At 37.8% G+C, this 23,953-nt stretch overlaps 1 protein-coding gene across 7 annotated transcripts in view; it reads left to right on the top strand.

Moving 5' to 3' along the window:
- Positions 1 to 23,953, top strand: part of lrp4 (low density lipoprotein receptor-related protein 4) — a 268,114-nt gene that overhangs the window by 130,655 nt on the left and 113,506 nt on the right. For all 7 annotated transcript variants that reach the window (XM_013132296.4, XM_020044527.3, XM_020044528.3 and 4 more), the window contains exons 7-11: positions 18,138 to 18,257; positions 19,043 to 19,168; positions 22,226 to 22,351; positions 22,514 to 22,648; positions 22,815 to 22,940. In XM_013132296.4, coding sequence (XP_012987750.2) covers positions 18,138 to 18,257; positions 19,043 to 19,168; positions 22,226 to 22,351; positions 22,514 to 22,648; positions 22,815 to 22,940 — 633 coding nt within the window. The remainder of the gene's footprint in view (positions 1 to 18,137; positions 18,258 to 19,042; positions 19,169 to 22,225; positions 22,352 to 22,513; positions 22,649 to 22,814; positions 22,941 to 23,953) is intronic.

Genomic DNA, 23,953 nt, shown 5'->3' with positions numbered 1-23,953 from the left:
TCCCCCAAGCCAAAATGATTCTCAACCAGCAACATTGATCAACCTTATGGTCATATTGATCACATGATCACTTCAAATGCTCTGATGACTTTCTATGCACATTCAATGTACATTAGTACATTTTAATGTACCATTCACAGGTACTATTACACTTACATTTATATTTATAATATGTAATATTTCTTTCACATTGTCCCATTGTACATTGTTAGGGTTTCAGCAGTTCACTGGTGAAATCCTATTGTGTTTGTTCCGGTTCACTGTTATTATTAGTGGTTCAGCAGTTAACATGTGTTTCAATGAGAACCTAGTAAAAATTCTAGACTCATCTCTTCCTACAATGTTTAAGCTATCAAGTCCAAACCAACGCTAAGATGTTCAGTCTGGCCCCTGGCCCAACTTGAGTTGATTATATTTAGATTTTTTATAATATGTTTACTTTTTTAATGATTAACATTCAAGTCTTGCATAAATTTACGTGTTTCAATGAGAGCCAAAGTAATACAGAGGTTTCAATTCAAATTTTCATGCTTTATGGCCAATCCACATTTGATAACAACTTTAAAGGTTTGAGGCTATCCTAAACAAGAATTATATTACAAGTTGCTAATATTGCTAATGTACATCGTTAGGATATAACTGATAATGACTCTTGAGACATTCGGGCTAGAGAGACGAAACCAACTATTTTCACAGGTTTATATGATGAAACGTTTATAGATTTTATAGATGCTAATTAATGTAATTAGCATAATTAGTGTTGATAAACTATTAGGCTGATTAGCGTAAACAGCATTAATTTGTTATTAGGCTGTATCTTTTGAACCGTTTTAGCTACAGACACAAACCAACCTTGTTTTACCAGTTTAGGATATCCCTCCTAAATGTATGCTTATGTATGCTATTTGCGTAGTGTTATTTAACTACTAGGCTGTATCTTTTGAACCGTTTGAGTTACAGACATGAAACAGATTCTCATTCAAAAGTTTAGACTGTTTCAATTTCATATAATGACAAGTTTTTTTACTTATGCTATTTGGCATAATTAGCGTGAATTAACTATTATGCTGTATCTTTTGAACTGTTCTATGGAGGACCACACCTGCCAAAATTAGAGGTAAATAAAAGCAATGTATTTATGTATAAAAATATAATAATAAATGTATTAATCAAATATTATTTCCCGATTTATTGTATTCCTTGATAATTTCTGTTTTTATTTTTTATTTTAAATCTGTATATATTTATTTCCATATTATTTTATTTCCGTATTTAATTTCTGTGTGTATTTATTTTTGTATTTCCTTGTCCTTAAGCTAATGAGGGGGCGGGACTAACAGTCAGATGTAGCAATCAAGCCCAGAGCAGCAGATAGAATCTGACTGTGAAGATGGTGAGTGCTGTTTTAAAGTAGATCCTTGGCGCATCCCCATGTTACCAATCACTATTCCTCGCACATGCATCGTTTAAGCATAGGTGACATGATTAAGGTATCGAAAAATCAAGAGGAGTTTTCGGAAAAACGCTCATTTTTGCGAACTGAATAGGCTACGAGAACAGCGTGTCTTTGCAGGTCTGTCCCAGGAGTCCTTACACTGAAATTGGTTCATTTCAGTGCCAGTGCATAGGACGACCAGACTCGTGAGCGATCGTATTTTCCCCGAACTCCGCTGTGTTTGGACCTATGCACTGGTGTTCAAATCAAGACGTTATCCCCATCAGATCCCCTGTGAGAGACCCGCAAAGACACGCCGTTTTTGTAGCCTATATTGACTTTCCAAAAACCCCTCTGTTTTTCTATTGGCTAACTGGTCAAAGTAATAGGCTACCAACTAGCTATCAACTAGATATCTAAAATTAGAGAATTATGGCCATAAAAAACCGCTACCAGACATGTTTTATATAGCCATATAATAGCCTATATTTAAAAAGCAATAAAACACAAACTCTATGATCCAACATTTTTTTATTTATTTAAATTAGTCAGCATAATGAACCAATTACAGTTTTTGCGAACTGAGCAGGGCTGTTGCAATAATTACATAATTGCCTGATCAAATTAACTTGAACCTGATCTTAATTATTTTTTATAGACAATGATTTTTGCACAATATTTTGATTCCAAAATCATGTTTCCAATCTGAATAAGGGATTTTGAAGGCGAAGATTTAATTTTTTTAATCATTATTCCAAGAGCAATATAAGAAGTGCAACTGAAGAGTAGGGCCGCACGATTAATCAACATCACATTGAAATTGCAATTTGAAAATGTTTAAACCGCAGAAAGCTGCGATTTTATCATTGTATTTTACAATCAATCAAAATAATTATTTTTACTGGTGTGCCAACTTCACTATAATCATATTCATATTTGTATAAATGTAGGCCTATTAGGAGTTGATTTTAGAATCCGTTTGCCTACTTAAACAAAATAATTTAGATTATTAGTATAAAGGGTCTGGCAAGCGAACGGCACTATTGTTTCAGTCAGCACATACCAGCGCTCTTACCACACACCTTCCCCTATCTTTTGCTATTTTAAGATAATAAACGTTTACAATTAAAATGTCCAGTTGTATCAAATGTGTCAACCAAACTACACAAATACATTGTTCTGATCGTTTCTCACCCAATTTATTAAAAGTGAGTTCAAGTGAGTATTCTTAAAATATCCCAATTCCGTGGTGGCTCTCGGTTTTTTGATACCTTAATCATGTCACCTTTGCTTAATCGATGCATGTGCGAGGAATAGTGATTGGCAACATCGGGATGCACCAAGGATCTACTGTAAAAAGCACTCTCCGGCTTCACAGTCAGATTCTATCTGCTGCTCTGGGCCTGATTGCTATGTCTAACTGTTAGTCCCGCCCCCTCATTAGCTTAAGGACAAGGAAATACATGAATAAATACACACAGAAATAAAAGAATATGGAAATAAATACAGAAATAAAAGAATATGGAAATAAATACAGAAATAATAGAATATGGAAATAAATAAATACAGAAATAAAAGAATATTAAAATAAATAAATGCAGAAATAAATATATACAGAAATATATGATAATGGAAATGAATAGTGTCATGGACCTGCGCTGGGGAGGCTCTGTAGGAAGCGCTGATTCGGGAGGAACTGTGACATCAAAGAATAAAATAAATCGGGAAATAATATTTGATTAATACATTTATTATTATATTTTTATGCATAAATATATTTATTGATACATTTAGTTATTAATTCATTTATTTCAAATTTTGTCTGGTTTGGTCCTCCATACTGTACAAGCTACAGACACTAACCAACTGTGTTTTACCAGTTTAGGCTATCCCTCCTTCAAATTAGGAAAATGCATTTCATTTTATTTATGCTATATGTGTAGTGTTATTTAACTACTAGTCTGTAACTTTTGAACCGCTCAAGCTACAGACACAAAACCGACATTGTTTCACCAGTTTAGGCTAACCCCTGTACATGTAATGAAACCTTTATTGATTTTACCAATGCTAATTAGCGTAAATTAACTATTAGGCTGTATCTTTTGAAACCATTTGAGCTACAGACATGAAACCAGCTTTGTTTCACCAGTTTAGCGATCCCCACATCAAATTATGAAATGTTTATCGGTTTTATGTATGCTAATTAGCATTATTAGGGTTAATTAACTATTGGGCTGTATTTTTGAACCGTTTGAGCCACGGACACGAAACCAACTTTCTTTCAGCTGTTTACCTAGTCCCACTTAAAATTATGAAATATTTAGCGATTTTACTTATGCTAATTAGCATAATTTGCTATTATAAATTGTTAGACTGTATCTTATGAAACGTTCGTGCTAGAGACATGAAAACCAATTTGCTTCACACGTCTAGGCGATCGCCACTACAAAATATGAAAACATTATGGATTTTACGTATGATTATTATTATTATAATTACCGTTAATTAACCATTAGCCTGTATCTTTTGAACTGTTCAAGCTTCAGACACAAATCCAACTTTGTTTCACCATTTTACGCTATCCCCTGTTCATAAAATTACATGTTTATTCATTTTACGTATGCTAATCAGCATTAATTAGTTATTAGGCTGTATCTTTTGAACTGTGAAACATACTTTGTGGCTCGAGTGAAAGGAGGAGCAGGAGAACGAAGCTATACATATTTGCTGCGTTTTAATATGAGTAGCGACAGCGACGAAGCTTGACAATGATCTTTGCAAAATGAGACAATAACACACAAACATACTGGGGGGAATGATGAGGATGAGAACCAGGTGCGCTAAACAAGACAACAGGTGAAATGCATGAATGAAATGGGCGGTGGTGTCAGAAGACCGGTGACGTCGAACGCTGGAGCCTGCCTGCTGCAGGGGGAGGAGAGGCAGCAGAGGGCGTAGTGGCAGCAGAAGGCATAGTCGTCACACCCACTGCAAATTATGAAAGTTAACATTTTTGTATATGCTAATTAGCGTAATATGTGTCTACTAACTACTTGGCTTTATATTTTGAACGATTCGAGGTACAGACACAAAACCCACTTTGTTTCACACGTTTAAGCTATCCCCACTGCAAATTAAGAAATGGTTTTCGATTTTATGTATGCTAATTAGCATAATTAGTGTTAAGTAACTACTAAGTTGTATATTTTGAACCGTTCGAGCTACAGACATGAGATCAGTCATTGTTAACACTTTTATGAGCTTTAACTGTGTCGTGTATGCAAATTTATGCTAATTAACCTCACCTACAGTATCTTTTGAACCTTAGAAAATAAAGACTCCAAACCTTTTAAAAGGTAAACACTATTTCAACCCATAAATACTTTTTAAAAAGCTAGTAAACACACCACATGTTCTTCAGGAAATGTACTTCTCTAGTTATTATTCCTCCAGCTCTACAGCCTAAATGGTAAAATCTATAAACATGAAACCAACTCCCAAACATCCCAAATGCTCGAACTCTGGTTGCTTGAGCAGATCTTTTTGATAGCTATTATATCTTTTAAACTATCCACCTTATTCCTAGCTCCCATGATACCTTGCGTGAATTATGGGTATGACTTCCAGAGCCGGGGATTGCCATGGTAACGGTCATAAACAGTCATTGCGGTACGCTAATTGTCTTTCAGCGTTTGGGAAATAAAACATGTGGGAACACAGTCTGTTACACCTCAAACGGGACAATGTGATTATACCTCTGCCTTCTACTATTGAGGGATGGGAGGACGATCTGAAAAAGTGTCCTCAGATAACGTACACTAGCGTATTTAGCTACTTTATCAACTCTGTTGCTATGGACGGGGAAGCTATAAATAACCTGAAAAGCTCGGAGTCTTATCAGTACCTCCACAGCAATAAAGTCGATCGCGTTTTAATAAAGGAGGTGGGACACAACCTTGTCTACCTTAAAGCAGAAATAGAGCCTATTCAGAGCCTTAAAGTCCCTCATCACCGGTCCTGGGTTTTAGTTTCATCGTCAGGTGAAATACAAACAGCTGGGTACCAATGTGTTGCTGGACCAGGGCGATCTTGCAGCCATGCTGGTGCAATACTTTGGAAGGTGAAGTGTTGATTCTTTTGATAGTTAAATTTTTTTCAATGTATTTTGTAATATTAGTTTGCAACTAACAACTATTTTATAATGGGCAATTTTCTATATATATAAAAATGTATATAAAAATATCTGGGGAGAGTTGTTTTTTTTAAACTAGTGTTAGGCTACTATCTGGATTTTTTTAAACACAGATAATCATTAACTATTTTTTGTTTAAGGCTGCCCTGCACTTCGTACCATGAACTAACTGAATTAACTGGTTGTCATTAACGTTACCAAACAAACACTACAATGCTGTGTCATCTCTACACCTCCAATCATAGCCTACCTGATGTTCTCCTGGCACTGCTGTCAATCCTTTTGAGGACCTGACGTCTCTTCTGTGGAAGTCTTTTGTAGCCCAACCACAAAGTAGGATGCAAGTTTAACCTCCATCAGCTTTTTGTCCACAAAATGAAATGAGCTCACATACAGGGTTTTGGGTGATCTCTTCGTGGCTAGGTTTTACAGACACATTCTGTTGTATTCCTCATCTGTTGGCAGGCGATAGAAACTGTACTGTTTGTCACAAGAACAATCCCTTTTCGTTGCAGGTGTGTGGTCAACACGCTGTTGTTGAAGCCACAAATTTAGTTTAGTCTGGTTTTTAGTACAGCCGCAAACAGCGAAACAGGTACCAGAGCTCCGCAATGACATTTTATAAAAATAATAATGCCAACATATGTTAAAACAAAAACCAGTGTTAGTTAAATTATTGTTGACATTTCTTTAGAAAGAAACTGTCTTTCTCTATCACTCTGGCTGGGGCTAACATTAGCATTACTAGGAAAACGCTCTTTCCGCTATCTCACCGGAAGTTGCACCCATAATCATTTCTACAGTAGCCACCCTAAGAATAAGGTGGTATCAATATTTAAATGAGCCACCAATGTATTTCAATGGGAAAAAAGTGTTCATAGACTTGAATGGTAAAAAAGTCAAAAGTTCTAGACGCATCTCCTCCTACATTTTTCTATTCCTATGAACTGTTCGAGCTACAGACAAAACCAATTCATTTCATATGTAGAACCTCGGATTCAGGAGGAACAGTGTGGTTTTCGTCCGGGCCGTGGAACACTGGACCAGCTCTATACCCTCTACGGGGTGTTGGAGGGTTCATGGGAGTTTGCCCAACCAGTCCACATGTGTTTTGTGGATTTGGAGAAGGCATTTGACTGTGTCCCTCGCGGCGTCCTGTGGAGGGTGCTTCGGGAATATGGGGTCCTGGGTCCTTTGCTAAGGGCTGTCAGGTCCCTATACGACCGAAGCAGGAGCTTGATCCGCATTGCCGGCAGTAAGTCAGACTTGTTCCCAGTGCATGTTGGACTCCGGCAGAGCTGCCCTTTGTCACTGGTTCTGTTCATAATTTTTATGGACAGAATTTCTAGGCGCAGCCAGGGGCCGGAGGGTGTCAGGTTTGGGGACCACACGATTTCGTCTTTGCGGATGATGTTGTCGTGTTGGCCCCTTCAAACCAGGACCTTCAGCATGCGCTGGGACGGTTTGCAGCCGAGTGTGAAGCGGTGGGGATGAGAATCAGTACCTCCAAATCCGAGGCCATGGTCCTCAGTCGGAAAAGGGTGGCTTGCCCACTTCAGGTTGGTGGAGAGTGCTTGCCTCAAGTGGAGGAGTTTAAGTATCTAGGGATCTTGTTCACGAGTGAGGGAAGGATGGAACAGAAGATTGACAGACGGATCGGTGCAGCTTCTGCAGTAATGCGGTCGATGTATCGGTCTGTTGTGGTGAAGAAAGAGCTGAGCCTCAAGGCGAAGCTCTCAAATTACCGGTCAATCTACGTTCCTACTCTCACCGATGGTCATGAGCTTTGGGTCATGATAGAAAGGACAAGATCCCGGATACAGGCGGCCGAAATGAGCTTTCTCCGCAGGGTGGCTGGGCGATCCCTTAGAGAGAGGGTGAGAAGCTCGGTCACCCGGGAGGAGCTTGGAGTAGAGCCGCTGCTCCTCCACATCGAGAGGGGTCAGCTGAGGTGGCTTGGACATCCTCCCACCGGGAGGAGACCCCGGGGAAGACCTAGGACACGCTGGAGGGACTATGTCTCCTGGCTGGCCTGGGAACGCCTCGGTGTCCCCCCGGAAGAGCTGGAGGAAGTGTCTGGGGAGAGGGAAGTCTGGGCTTCTCTGCTTAGACTGCTGCCCGGCCCTGGATGAAGCGGAAGAAGATGAATGAATGAATGTTTAAGCTATCCCCACTGCAAATTATGAAACAGTTATCGATTTTGCGTATGCTAATTAGCATAATTAGTGTTAATGAACAACTAGGCTGTATATTTTGAACCGTTTGAGTTAGACGAAATCTGTCATTGATAACACTTTTGTTAACTTGAGAATGATAATTTATGCTAATTACCCTAATCAACAGTATGTCTTGAACTTAAATATTACAGCCTTCAAAGTCATTTTGGATTTTTAGAAAAACACAAACAAATGTACTCCTCTGGCACCATATGTCCGATCTTCATGTACTTTGATATTTGGCATCTAGGGAGCAAGGTCCTCAAATTTTTTATCAGCCAGGCCAGTATGTCAAAAAACATGAATGCTATTGACCAATAAAAATGTGAGGGGCGTGGTTTTGCACATTGAAGCGCACAACTCCTACAAGGATAACAGTATAATAATTCTATATTGTACATATGTTAAATAGGAGCAGATGGAAATAATTACTGAAATAATATATATTTTTTCACATTAGCATGTTCACCATACTCACCCCATGTGAGTTACAGCTTTGAAAAGTCCACCTCCTCACAAGGAACATATTTGCCATTGGGACTCATTAACTTTGTTTGTGGGCCTTTTTTAATTTGTGAAAAACACTTGAAAATCATCTCCTCTGGCACCTAAATATCGATCGTCATGTACCTTCATATTTGGCATCTATGGACGATGGTCTTCAAAAGTTATATCAATAAGGCCAGTATGTTGATTAACATGGCCATTGACATATTAACATGTGCAGGGGTGTGGTTTTGCACATATATAGACACATCTTCACGTATAATGGTATAATAATTCTACTCTGTGCATATATGTTCACAAAGATGATATGACACGGTGGTGCTACTGAGGTTTCTCACATTGGCTTGCTCACCATGTTCAAAATAAAATCTTGAAAAGAGTTGTATAAGTCCATCTCCTCCCAAGGAACATATTTGTAGTTGGGACCCATTAAGTCAGGCATAATTCAGAATTTGTGAAAAATGCTTCCAACGCTACTTCTATAGCATCAAATTAGAGATTTAAACCTTTTCACACATAAGTTTTAAAATATCACTAAAGGCCCTTCAGCATGATTTCTTAATGCACATTATTTCAGTATGCACTGACAAATGCAGAATTGTATATTATGACAACTAAAATAGCCATCACAGCAGCCCATAACACCATGTTGTTTATTAGATATGGAGCAATATTGTGATTTCGACTGGTTCAAATTATATTTTGAAACTATTTAGGGCAGTAGTACTGTTAAATAGTATACTGAATAATTATAGAGCAACCTTCTAAGATGTTATTTTCCTGAGCATCACTCCAATTGTCTTATCAATAAAACATATGCTAACTAACAGACAATGGTGTGTGTGTGTTAATAATGCCTTCATTCACTATTTCACTAAAGATTGTGTAAAAAAGGAATTCCGATTCTTGCATATTTTGTAATGGACAAATACGATCAGTAAAAAACACCTTTATGAAGGTTATGTTGAGCTTTTTTGGCTAATTACTGTCTATGTGTGCAGCCATGTTTGTTTTCATTCCACTGGATTCTGCGACCAAAGATGGTTGAACAAGACGATTCACCAATCTGACTGGAAGTTCAAATTTGGATTACCTTTCTATCTCTGAGTCACTCATCTTGTTACCTGTATCTCACTTTATTCGATAAAGAAACTTTAGCAGACATGTTGCAAATACCACATGTGCGACAGTTATTAATGTGTAGCATGATTCCAAATATCAAGTTGGTTACACTACGTACATTTTTTATACAAAAGTAATTACAAATTTGCATATCTTTTTTACAAATGTGCAACATTTTCTGCATAAAAACCGCTGTTTTACCTTCACATAAAAAAGGATATACACCCATTTTAGATGTGGTCTTATTTTGTAAGAGAAATTAGACATCACTTCCAATCAAATGTAGAACATTCTCAAATGTATTTTTTTTCTACACATTTATAAACAAACCTGTCTCTTGCCGCGCGTGTCCGTTGTTTGATGTGTCCCTCTTCGCTGCTTTGTCCAGGTTGTCCATGAACAATGTTTCTCCCTTTGTATCCAGTATCAGCTTGCAGCTGCATCTGAGAAGTCATGTGTGGTGTTTTAGCAATTATAATATGCTTTATAATCCTTAATTCAATGTTAGTGTTTGCAGTCAGGCTATTTCTTACCTTCAAATTCAGTCCTGCTCCATTTTTCATCAATATATTTTGGACTAATCTGATTTACCACTAATCCCAGCACACCAGTGTTGTGTGGACTGTTCTGAGATATGAAAGACAAAACATTCCTTTTTCAGTATTGGAGCCATCTATGGCAGATGATGTACATATTCAATCAATGCAGTAAAGCAATAAATGGCTCTTTTTTAGCCATGACTCTTCGCTTAACAAATAAATGTCTATAGATAAATGGTAATTAACAGGTTATTAACCAGGGTAAACTCTATAACAAGGTGTTAACCAATTTATATAACTAGGTATAGTGTTTATTGTAGTGTTATTCCCGTCAAATGATTCCTCCCCCAAAGCCCAAAATCCAGACAACCTACGACTAATCTTGTTTAATACATTTGCATGATAAATATTCTATTTCACGAGCCACCAGACACTCACTGATTTATTTCTTTTGACTATGAAATATATTTTTTTAAAGTAATATAAATTCACATTCACTTTTCATGCAGCCTATACTATTCATCCTCACCTGCAGTATTGTGTAGGCCCCCGACCGCACGCTATGAAAATGGGGTAAATCTTGGCAATTAGCAAATGATAAAAATTCTAATAAAATTTTATACTGCACAAATCTAACATAGGTACTGTAGTTAAACGTTCAACATAAAGATAATATAGTTTGTCTTGCTCGATGAGGCCCGGGCCTTTTGTTGAGCAAGCTGGAATAAATACAGTCAATAGTGTGGTTAATTTGCTAGGTATGTATGTGTACAGTATAAATATGTCTATATAATGTTTTACTAATGTTAGTTATCTAGCTACAATGTGCTTAATATTGCATACTGTATGTAACAACGGTACTCAGCTAGCTGGAGGTAGATAGCCATAACACAAAACAATTTGTTACCGAATGTACTGCTGGCTAATGTGCAGTAAGCTCTTAGTTAACTCTTACCCTGATTTGTAGTAACAAAATAACTTGGACAGTCTTGAACTGTTGTCGTGATTTCAGTAGCCATTTCCATGGCTAGGCGAGTTAAATAGAAATTGCTGGAATGCATTCTCTACACTTTACTGAAATGTTAGACTTTAATTACAACAACCAGTAAAACACATTAACGTTCTTGTGAGTTTAAAAAAGAAGCGGGGTTGTAGTGAATTCCAATCCTCTTAATTTCACTGGTTTAAAAGCAGAGAGGAAATCAAAAAAGACTGAAAAGAGTGAGAATAACCAACTGACCAGTGTTTCATTTGCAGTTATTATTATTTTGCTTTCCCTGTAAAAAGCTGTTTGTCATGTTAAATGAAGATAAATAGGATCTGCATAGAGCTTTCACATTATTATATCCATTGGGAAACCAAACTTTAACATACCTATAGAGAAGACCAAAGGTCAATTAAAGTAAACAAAAGAACTCCCGCACACATTCTGCGTAACTTGCAATAAGAATTTAATAACGTTTCGGTAGGAATAAGATTTATTTTAACTTTTTCATGATGTTTAGATTTTTAGATGTAGTGCTTTCCTTGAGGTTTTTTGTTTAGATTTTTACTGCGCCCTGTTGTTTTTTTAACACATAATGGAGGAGAATAAATTGATTTTGTGGCGGATTTACTAGCAAAGCCTTTTTCGAGAAGTGAGGAACCAACCCCCACCTAGCAGCCCTGTCCCAGTCAGGGAAAAGATTTGTGTGGCACTATCAATCAGTCAACTATGAAAAGTACACCTGGCTTCCAGCATTGAAGGAGCATTGTTGTTGTGAGTACGTTTCTTTGGTACATGTCATTGATTTGGGCTTTGCGATGTATATTTGTGTTGCTGCGTCCTGTCATACTGCATAATGGTACATCCTTGATAGTTTCATTCACCATGTATTCATGTTTCTGTAATTAGTGTTTTGTAAGACTCTTGTTAAATCACTTTATTCCACTGTCACTGTAAATATGGGGTGGTTACGTCGAATGACAATAGCCTAATAGTTCATAGCATTAGGCAGCCATACATGCTAAAATGATTAGCTTTCTGTCCATTGTGCTGCAGTTGCATATCATTATGAGTAAGTAGGATAAACGTGCCCCTCCATGGAACTCAAATCCCTGTCCAACTTATTTGTTCTGGTCAGTGGCTAATTCAAGTGGAGATTATTACTTTGTCATCTAAATTACGCTAAATGGGCTTATAAAATACACTGACATGCTGATATAGAGGTGTATCGATTTCAATTTTAGTTTGAAAATGTTTAGGTTCTATTCGAATTGCAAAATGTAAAAGGAGTTCATGATTCTGAAACTGTACTTAATTAATTGTGGCCAGCTGTTACCACCTCCACCGTGTCCAAGCAACTGATCGTGTACAGATCATGTAAAGGAGTTGGCAATAAATGAATTGCACTGACAAAACCGTTAAAAACAACCTTACCGCTCCACTTGCTAGTCTAATATTTATTTAACTTCTGTAGCAACAGAATTTGATGCATCAGAAAAGCAGAACTTAATATTTGGTACAGAAACCTTTGTTTGCAATTACTGTAGTTCTTGACCAGGTTTGCACACACTGCAGCAGGGATTTTGGCACACTCCTCCATACAGACCTTCTCCAGATCCTTTAGGTTTCGTGTTTTCGCTGGGCAATACGGACTTTCAGCTCCCTCCAAAGATTTTCTATTGGGTTCAGGTCTGGAGACTGGCTAGGCCACTCCAGGACCTTGAGATGGTTCTTACGGAGCCACTCCTTAGTTGCCCTGGCTGTGTGTTTCGGGTCATTGTCATGCTGGAAGACCCAGCAACGACCCATCTGCAATGCTCTTACTGAGGGAAGGAGGTTGTTGGCCAAAACCTTGCAATACATGGCTCCGTCCATCCTCCCCTCAATACTTATGTATTGTGGAGAACAGGAGGGCTTCTTAAAGAAAAGCGAACATGTCTGTGAGAGTCGGAATTCTTACTGGTCGGTAGGTGATCAAATACTTACGTCATGCAATAAAATGCTAATTAATTATAAAAAAATCATACAATGTGATTTTCTGGATTTTTGTATTAGATTCCGTCTCTCACAGTTGAAGTGTACCTATGATAAAAATACAGACCTCTACATGCTTTGTAAGTAGGAAAACCTGCAAAATCGTCAGTGTATCATATACTTGTTCTCCCCACTGTAGATGTCACCAATAAAGAAAGTGTTCTATTTTTGCAAGTTTTTCAAGTTCAAGTTAAATTACATATTCTATATTTTTGTTATTATATTGTATTTAAATAAAAGTTCTTTAATAAAAAAAAAAGTATAGTCAGCACTCAAAAAAAGTAGATAATTAAAAATCGAGTCAAATCGTGACCTAAAAATCAGAAGTCAAATTGAATCGACGATTTGGGGAATCATTACACCCCTAACAGTCAAATATTTTGTGGAATGCTATTTTACCATGATTATTTAATCCAAAAGAATAGCTAGCAGGGGCACTATAAATAGCTAACAAGGCTACCATTAGCAATAAATGCTAAATATGTTAGCTAGATAGTTACTCCATCAAAATATATTTTGATTACCTGAACATTATAACAAACATTTTGGCCATTAATAATTTGCCTTTTAGATATGGTGTAATTTTTTGCAGCCTTTACCGCCTACTATACGCAAATATCTTTGTGGAATGCAACGTTGCCTTGATTATTTCATAAAAAAGCCTAGCTAGCAGAGTAAATAAAATAATTGATAACGATGCTAACATCAGTGATAAATGCTAATGTTAGCGATAAATGCTAAAGTTAGAGCTAAATGCTTACGACGTTAGATAGCTAGTAACATAAGCTAATGGAAATATGTTTAACTAGTTGATATGCTCTGCACTGGGAAAGACTAAACTTCCATTCAGTTATATTTACCATACATTTAGGCAACATTTATTACATTCTAAAAACAAACATCTTCCTAGTTTCTGTTCCTAGTTATTGTTTTGTGCTAAAAGGTGTTGTACTGCTCTCATAGTGTCAGAATTTTTAAGTATGCAGAGAATTGTATTATAATACAAATTGAGGTGAATGTCCTGAAAACTGTTGCAATGTAACTTGCAAGTAAATTCAGTTTGGCCAAACAGTGGTGGCATAATAGCCATTACACAATATCTTTTGTTCTTTTTAACTCATTGAGATTACATTTGGTACACATGATCAGGGTTTTACTTTGTGTGAATGATGTTTCAAGTTGGCCACATAGGGGCATTATAGGAAAGGAAAAAACAATGTCGTATTGCTTGCAACAATGGATATAAGTTGAAAACAATGTGCATTCTAGCTAGTAGTAGCTTCCTAGGGGGCTAGTAGTTGCCCCCTAAATGCTGCTTGCAGCTTTAATTATATATAATTTTAAATGTTTTGCTTTATATTTTACTTAATGCTTACTGCATAGATGTTGTGTGCTATGTCATTAGAATGTCACTGCTCAGAACAACACTTATTTTGGGCATTTGACAATAAAAAATACTGACTTTACTTGACTAAGTGACTAAGTTAATAAATAAAAGTAGTTATGGACAGGATTGCAATGGATAGGCTGAGATAAAACACACGTGTGTTTGTTATGGCTGGTTCAGCTGTTACCATTGCAGCTATGGTTGAGCTTGAGCAGTGAGAACAACATTTTTAAATAGCTACATTGCAAACATCTCTCACTCACTCACGGCTCTCCGAGCATTCCATAATAAATATTCCTGGAACGCTGTCTCTCACTCTACTTGCCGACAGCTGCAGTGTGTCTGCTTTTCTGTGGTGGGTTTGCCTGTGAGTGCATTTAAAAAAAATCCCCATCCTCACACACAGACATGAAAGCAAGCTAGCACTCTGATTAAAACAGGCTCTCAAGTTTCTCTTTAAAATTGAAAAGACGGTTCCTCATTCGATTACCGTTAACCCTTTCTAACTGTCTTACAATTTAATTAAAATCGCTTTATTGGCGTGATATAGCAGTGTACATATTAAAAAGGCATTCTCTCCCAAACACACACAAACAAACAGATATACAGGCACTCATTATTTTATCTTTTGTCTGCCCACACAAATTCCTGTCTGTGGTGCTCTGTTAGCATACGTCAGGCTAGGGACTAAGGAGTAGGTGGAGAGGTGATGGTGATTCTCTGCGGTGTTGTCTTTAACAGTGATAAGCATATTTTCCAAAGCTTTAGGTCATGTTAGTCTTTCCAACAACCTCTACAATACTTCCCATTTTCCGCCCCTTCTGTATATTAATTGCTGTCATCCCTGTGAGATATTTAGATTTTATTTTTAAGTTGAAAGGAAGAGAAAATACAAGGAGAAAAAGGAAAATACCTTGCATTATATCTAGGAGAGGATGTATATACAGAAAAATTACAGTAATCATCCTAACACAAAATCTATTGGGCTTTTATTGTATACTAAATGCTTTGTTAGAAATTCATTCACACAATCTCAGATAGAAATGATGTTTGTGTGTTCTAAGAATAGAAAACTAAGAGATTGTGAAAATAAAATTCTAAAAACCAAAATCGAAAAACAATCAAATATCCTATTTGAATAAGTGAATATCCCCTCTCAGATCTTTTATTTGAATAGCTGCCTTGGGTCTCTTTAAATACATCTGTATTAACTTTGCACAACTATATTTGCCCATTCTTCCTTGCAGAATTGTTCAAGCTCAGTCAAATTGCATGGTGACCGATTACAGACTGCACTGTTCAAGTTATCCCGCAGATTCCGGATGGGATTCAAGTCGGGGCTCTGACTAGGCCAGTCAAGCAAATTCACCTTCAGCCACTGTATGGTTGCTTTGATGGTGTGGTTTTAGTCATTCTAATTTTGAAATGTGAAAAAAAAAAATACTTCCTGGCAGAGGGCTGCTGGTTCTCAAGAATCTGTCTGTATTTTGAACTGTCTATTTTCCCTTCCATCCTCACAAGTGCTTCAGTCCCTGCTGAAGATAAACACCCACACAAAATGATGCTACCACCACTGTGCTGCACTTTAGACGTAGTATTGTTTGGGTGGAAAAATGTATTAGGTTTTTGCTAGGCATTGTTTTGCGTTCAGGACAAAAATGTCAGTTTTGGTTTCATCTGACCTGAGCACTTTTTGCTACCTGTTTTCAGAACCCACAATGCGCTTTTTGGCAAAGCTCAAACGAGACTTGATGTTGCAGAGTTTTATTTTCACATTCCTAGGTTTCACTGCAGTGACTCTGTCCAATACATATCCACTTTACTATTCTACATTGCTATAGAATTTCCACAAATGTCTTACTCTACCCTGGTGTGTCCATTGAGTGCGTCTGAACACATTTTACTAAGATGTGGTTTTGTTCAAATGGTGTAAGGTCCACTTTTAATCTAAATAATTAATATTGAGACGGTTGTTAATAAAAAGTTGTATGACAAACAATTCAGCATTCATGAATTAAGCCATTCATGGCACATGTCAACAAAATGAAAATGCCAGGATTGGATCAGTACTTGGGATCAGCATATATTCAAATTTCAGTACTCCGAATCGGTATCTGCAATCTGCATTTTTAGTATATACACTACCACTCAGAAGTTTGGGGTCCCTTAGAAAATTCCTTGTTTTTGAAAGAAAAGCAATTTTTTTGTCCATGAAAATAACATCACATTTATCAGAAATACAGTATAGACATTGTTAATGTTGGAAATTAATATTGTAGTTGGAAATGGCAGTTCTTTATAGAATATCTATAGAGGCATAGATGCCCCTTATCAGCAACCATCAGTCTTGTGTTCTAATGGCACATTGTGTTTATTATTTTCAAAGGCTAACTGATCATTAAAAAAACCTTTTGCAGTTATGTTAGCACAACTAAACGCTGTTGGCCTGATTAAGGAAGCACTACTGTCCTTTAGACTATTTGAGTATCATGTGCATCAGCAATTCTGGGTTCGAATACAGGCTCAATGACTAGAAAGGAAAAAACTATTCTGAAACTTAAGTCTGTTGTTCTGAGCAATTAAGGCTATCCCATGTGAAACATTCTCAAGAAACTGAAGATCTTGTACAACGCTGTGTACTACTCCCTTCACAGAACAGCACAAACTCGCTCTAACCAGAATAGAAAGAGGAGTGGGAGGCCCCAGTGCACAACGGACCAAGAGGACATATACATTGAGAAGCCAAAGCATCACAGATCCTCAACTGGCAGCTTAATTAAACACCAGTCTCAACAGTGAAGAGGTGACTTTGGGATGCTGGCCTTCTAGGCAAAGAAAAAGCCATACAAAAGACCAATAGCAAGAAAAGATTATGATGGGAAAAATAACATAGACACTGGACAGAGGAAGGTTGGAAAAAGTGTTATGGACAGACAAATCCAAGTTTGAGGTGTTTGGATCACAAAGAAGAACATTTGTGAAACACAAACCAAATGAAAAATGGAGGAGTGCTTGAAACCATCTGAGAAGGATGGTGGAGGCAATGTGATAGTCTGGGGGAGCTTTAGTTGTGGTAAAGTGGGAGATTTGTAAAACGGATCTTGAAGAAGGAAGATCTTGAAGAATTATTGCATTTTGCAACACCATGCCATACCCAGTGGATGGCACTTGATTGGAACCAGTTTCCGCTTACAACAGGACAATGACCAAAGCACAACTCCAAACTATGCAAGAGCTATTTAGGGAAGAAGCAGTCAGCTGGTATTCTGTCTATAATGGAGTGGCCAGCACAGTCACCGGTTCTCAACCTTATTAAACTGTTGTGGGAGCAGCTTGACCGTATAGTATGTAAGAAGTGCCCATCAAGTCAATCCAACTTGTGGGGGGTGTTTCAGGAAGCATGGGGTGAAATTTCTTCAGATTACCTCAACAAAATGACAACTACAATGCCAAAGGTCTACTACTGAAAATTGATTATTTTGCGAAAGCCAAGGACTCAATTATTATTTAAACAAAGTCATAATTTCTAACCTTGTCAATTACTATACGTCTTATTCATTTAGCTATATTTCCAATTAAAACTTTTTTCATGTATGTTTTCATGGAAAACAAGGGCATTTCTAAGGGGCCCCAAACATTTGAAAAATTAGACGGAGTAGGCAAACAGTCTATTGCACTGTAAATTCATCTCAATGTTGTCTGTGTGTTTGTGTTCTGCAGCATCTCATCAGCCCTGTCGATCTGTGGAGTTCATGTGCAGCAGTGGGATGTGCATCAACGCTGGCTGGAGATGTGATGGGGAGTTTGATTGTGACGACCAATCCGATGAGAAGAACTGCAGTAAGTGTCTTTTTGTATGCCATAGGCATGTTCACACTGAACCTCAGCCTAGGGCGAGCTGGCCCTGCTCTGGAGCACGGTTAGCACCACCTTTTCAGGGCTAGCCCCAGAAACACAGGGACAAAATAAACAGTGTGAAAGAACAAAACCATAGAATGTTTATTGTGCAATTACAAAATGCTTTCACTTAATTTACATACGCTCTTGACGCACGCCCTTACTAAGTGCTACAATGTATTCATGTTTCAGGTCCTTTCACTCTGCAGACTTTTGTTGTTTCATTATACCTGCTAAATCTTTGCAAAGTAGTTATTGCAGCTTGCTTTGGTCTTAAATCAAGCATATATGTCGAAAGAATGGGTGAATGAACTTTTTTCTCTTTCTTTGCATAGTTTTAACAAAGTTGTCAAAACAAATACTGACAGGGTGTGCATCTTGATCAACCGATGTTATGAAGTTGTTAATTTAATCATGGTAGCATGACATTGATCGCGTGTCAGTGATGTACTGTAACTATAATTATTCGCATGACTGAGAGAACGTAACATTAGCTTATCATAATGGTATTTTGTCATATTTGTCTGTTAGCCCAGGGCTTAGGAATATAAGGTTTAACAAACTCTTGTGTGAACATAGGCTAAGCTAACCTGGGGCCAGTCTTAGCCTGTGGCTAAGATAGCCCAGGGCTTAGAACAATGCAGTGTGAAAGGGCCTGAGGTGTAAGTATTGCGTTTTCTGAGAAATGTACTGTATTTAGAATGTCTAACCAGACCTGTTTCCTTTAGCCACCTCCATGTGTACGGCAGATCAGTTCCGCTGTGCATCGGGTCGCTGTGTCAGGTTGTCATGGAGATGTGATGGTGAGGATGACTGCGCTGACAGCAGTGACGAAGATGGCTGTGAGAAAACTGGTAAGGGTGTGTGCTTATTTTGTAGAGTGCTTTTCTTCTAGTATTTTACAGAGAAAGTAAAAGCAAAAAAGAAGGATGGTACCAAATAGCCCAAATAACCTCAACCAAACACTGAGCTAGATCCATCTCCTCATGCACGCAACCTTTACTTCAGTATCCATGACTACAGCTGTCGGACAGATCCTCTGAAAAGCATCATGGGGGAAGAAACTGTCAGAGGGAAAGTAAATGGATGATCGCCTTACCTATGGTATAATCCAGTCAGTCCAAAGAATGGATACCGTTTCTCCACATGGGGTCAACGGTCAGAGTCTGTGACCCGAATTGCAGCCCTTTGCAATTAGTGCACTACTTCAGACCAAGGGTTAAAGGTTCAGATGCAACTAGGGGTGGGACGGTATGAGAATTTCATGCCACGATTATCCTGGCCAAAATTATTTCCGATTTTACAATTTTATTCAGATTAATAACAATCCCAATAATAACTCAGATTTCTAGCTCAAAATGGCTGATCAGATATTATTTCATTATATAAATATTGTTCTTGTGCATTTAAAATGCCATTACATTAAAATAATATCAAAGAAGGGTTTTAATAATGAACTAATACTAAATCTCTAAATGTGTATGGTTGCCAGCTTCATTGACAATGCATTGCAGAGGATGTTAAGTGGCATTTCAAATTGCAATTTGTACTGCATTTGCCTTGATTGCACATCTATACATTGCACATCTGTATGTCACATCTGTAACATACATTATACTTAATACAAGTACATTTTCCCTCTTCTATTCATACTTCTGGTTAGATGCTAACTGAATTTTGTTGTACTGTACTTGTTCAATGACAAAGTTGAATCTAATCAAAAAAATAATAATATTGAGATATAACTGCTCCACCAGGTATATAAAACAAGTAGTCAGGATCACTGAGGATCAGGGGTGAAAGTAGATTTAATTTCTTACCAGTACTGACCTGTGGGTGCATGCACTTCCGTGCGCATTTTATGTGCCTTATTAGCTAAGGATAGGTGATGTGTTGATTATTTATAATAACTTTATAGCCTAATTCGTTATAACAGCTGTTGTGCACATCATGTATTGTGCAGATCAACAATATTATTTTGGCCCGCGCAAATGTCTTCTCATGTCACTTTCAGTAAGCACTAACTAATGATTAGCCTTCAATATAAACAAAATTATAATTAGAAATTCTAAAGAGATGTGTATAATGTATATCCTATTCATATTTTCTACAATTTGCAGTTTAACAAGTTATTTTCAGGGGTGAAAATCTGATCTGAACTTTGGAGGGGACCATTATATCAAATCTTCTCAAGAGCAATTCTTGAGGGGGACACCAAAAGTAGTGCCTTAATACATTACTGTTTCAGTTCGCGCCACTGGTTTGCCCTCTACTGTAGCTCTGATATTGTGTGTGAACCCTTCCAACACAAAACAAACTGGATTTACCTCACGTTAGCTACATGCATTGAGTGTCTTTCAGATGGTAGACACAAACACTGTCACCTTTCCAGCTAAGAAATCACTACATATATTACATTGTAAGCTTTAAACTGTAATTCAATGCAGCGAAAATGAAGGCTGGTGATGGTTAGCAAGGTTTTATTGTATTAAGTGGTAGAATTAAAGAAATGTCTAACATATCCTTTGTTTGAACTACTTCCTGAAAGTCAGCCACCAACGACAGACTCAGACTGTCAGATTCCCACACATGAACTGTACCTGCAGGATGTGCCACTGCTAAAGGGCAGTGGATCAAACCATTGTGGGGCAAAGGGGCGGGGTCGCAATTTTTTTTAACTTAAAAATGCACTATTAAGTGTCTATAATCAGCACAAGTGCATTCATTGCTTCTTTCCAATATTATTGAAATTACATAGTTATGTTTACAGTGATATATTGGGGGAGACAAATCGTAGTTTTCCCCAGGATGGGGGGGTCCCCCGTCCCCCTGGGGTTTTCGCCTATGCATGCATTGTAGCTGCATGTCTTCTAGGTCAGTGGTTCCCAACTCCGGTCCTCGAGTACCCCCAACAGGACACATTTTTGTTGTAGCCCTGAACAAGCCCACCCAATTCAACTCAATGAGAGCCTGATAATTAGTTGACAAGTTGATTCAGCTGTGCTTGGCTGGGGCTACAATGAAAATGTGTACTGTTGGGGGTACTTGAGGACCGTAGTTGGAAACCACTGTTCTAGGTTATCATTGGTTTGTTTGAGCTCAACATTGTTTCAACTGCTTATTTTCTGTGGTAATGGAATTTACAGGTATTTGCATATTGGTTTGTTTGCATATTGGAATATTGGAAAGGTGACAGTGTTTGTGTCTACCATCTGAAAGACACTCAATGCATGTAGTTTTGTGTTGGAAGGGTTCACACACAATATCTGAATTTGCAGAGCTACAGTAGAGGGCAAACCAGTGGTGCGAACTGAAACAGTAATGTATTAAGGCACTACTTTTGGTGTGCCCCTCAAGAATTGCTCTTGAGAAAATTTGATATAATGGTCCGTGATCAGAAACTTTTTTTTTTGTAGACTACTAAGTGTAGTGGTTAGTCTAGTACTGCTGTTAAGGAATTGGAAAACTAGTTTATTTATATCATTACAATACAATCCCAACTCATAAAAACATTTAAGAATTTAATTTAGATTTTTATTGTAATTGACAATATTCTTCTATTTAAGCTAGCAGAGCCTTTGGCTTCATTGACCATACATTGCAGAGGATGTTTAGTGGCATATTACAACGTGAGGTGAGATGTGCGCTCCACTTGTAAAATGAAACAAGCAGTCAGGGAAACTTCAGCGACTGGCAGAACTTTTTAAAGTCACTCGTGAGGATTATCTTGGTTTACGATTATCCCGATTATGGAATTTCTGCACAATTTCATAATCCTGAGTATTTTCCATCGTGATTAGTACTAAAATTTTCTATCGTCCCATCCCTAGATGCAACAAAAAGGAATTTTTAACAGCTGTCTAACAACTTTTCCCCATGCTTTTCCTCAACTTCATCTATCTTCCCATCAGACACTCCTCCATGTGCTCCAGACCAGTTTCTATGTGGTAATGGGCGTTGCATTGGCCAGAGGAAGGTCTGTAACGAGCTCAGTGACTGCGGAGATGGGACGGACGAACACCCTCACCAGGACTGCCGTAAGTTATGTGTGATTGTACAGGGAATTGAGTGTGGGTGTATGAGTGTGCACGGGTGCTGGCAAGCTTATAGATGTATGTTGGGTGGGGGGGCGGGATATACAAAAACATGGAGCCTTATAGGAGTTATCTCAGCTTTCTAACAAATGTGTTACTGTGTAGGCCCACGGTCCAGTGAGGGAAACTGTAATCTAAATAACGGAGGCTGTTCTCAGAAGTGTCAGATGGCCAGAGGTCTTGTCCAGTGTACCTGTCATACAGGTTACCGACTAATGGAGGATGGCAGAGCCTGCCAAGGTGAGACTATGGCCTGTGTATGTGTGTTTGAGGGACTGAGATCACAAAATGTAAAAAATAATATTTTAGGTATTTGCATTACATATCATTACATTTACTTGTTGCCCCTGACCCAAATAAAAACCAAATACACACACACCAACCTATCTATGTGGGCCATTCCCAGATGTGGATGAGTGTGCAGAGGAGGGCTACTGCAGCCAGGGCTGTACCAACACAGAGGGTGGTTTCCAGTGCTGGTGCGTGCAGGGTTACGAGCTGAGGCCTGACAAGCGCAGCTGCAAGGCATTGGGTGAGTGCACTCACAACTTCTTAATTTGCATTCAGGTGATTTTGGACGCCTGATTCATCCAATAAGGTATATCTGCAGACCGCAAGTCGGGGGCGTTACTTAATATGGGGGTTCCTGAATATTAAGTTACACCCTCTGATGTTCGCTATTGGTCAGTTTAAATGGGGGTTCCTGAATATTAAGTAACACCCACCAATGTTCGCCATTGGTGAGTTTGGGTACATCCTGGTTTGACACACGTTTCAACACTAGGTGTCATGTATGCGTATGACGTCATTACGTTGAGTGTACTAATGGAGGAAGAGTAAACTAATGTTACAACTTTATCTCAGAGTCCATGTGATTTCATTCAATATCATTTGTCAAGATATAACACTAGGTTCAAGCGGTTCAAGCACTGATATAGAAAACAAAAGTGTATTTGCTTTAAATACTGCACTCTAGTCTGATTATGCTTGTACCAATTATGTAAAATAAAATGGTATTTTCCAATAACATTGAATTGTATTTTGTTACAGGATTAAAATAGTTTGATAACAAACAACTGAAATACATTCATTTGAAAACTGAAGTGCCTCTAAAAAAGTTTTGGTTACAGTCAAGAATGAGACATGGATCTGACCAGTTTTCATACAAATCATTGTAATGGTTTCTCCTTCCTCTGACTTGCATTGTTCAATTTAACAGCAATCTTCTAGAAAGTTGAAATTGGTAACTGGAAGTGTGAAATTTTCTATAGCCTGTTGCATAAAGGTGGCAAGTTTCAATTTGCATAATTTAGAGGTCAGGTCAACATCTGTTTACAGAACAATACATTTATCCAGGGGTGCCTGGAACAAGCACAATTTTTATTATATAGTAATGACGTGGTTATGGACTTAAAACATTGTTGGGAGGAATATGTGTTACATCTAATTTAACCCTTATCCTAAAAGTTATTTCAATAGCATAAATTATAAGTAGAACAGGATCTAAAAGAGCACAACATACATTATTGAAAGTCAATTAATATA

This window comes from Esox lucius, chromosome 2, assembly GCF_011004845.1.
Source record: "Esox lucius isolate fEsoLuc1 chromosome 2, fEsoLuc1.pri, whole genome shotgun sequence".
Classification (NCBI taxonomy): domain Eukaryota; kingdom Metazoa; phylum Chordata; class Actinopteri; order Esociformes; family Esocidae; genus Esox; species Esox lucius.
Note: the sequence above shows the minus strand (reverse complement) of the source record. Positions and strands in the feature narration are given on the sequence as shown.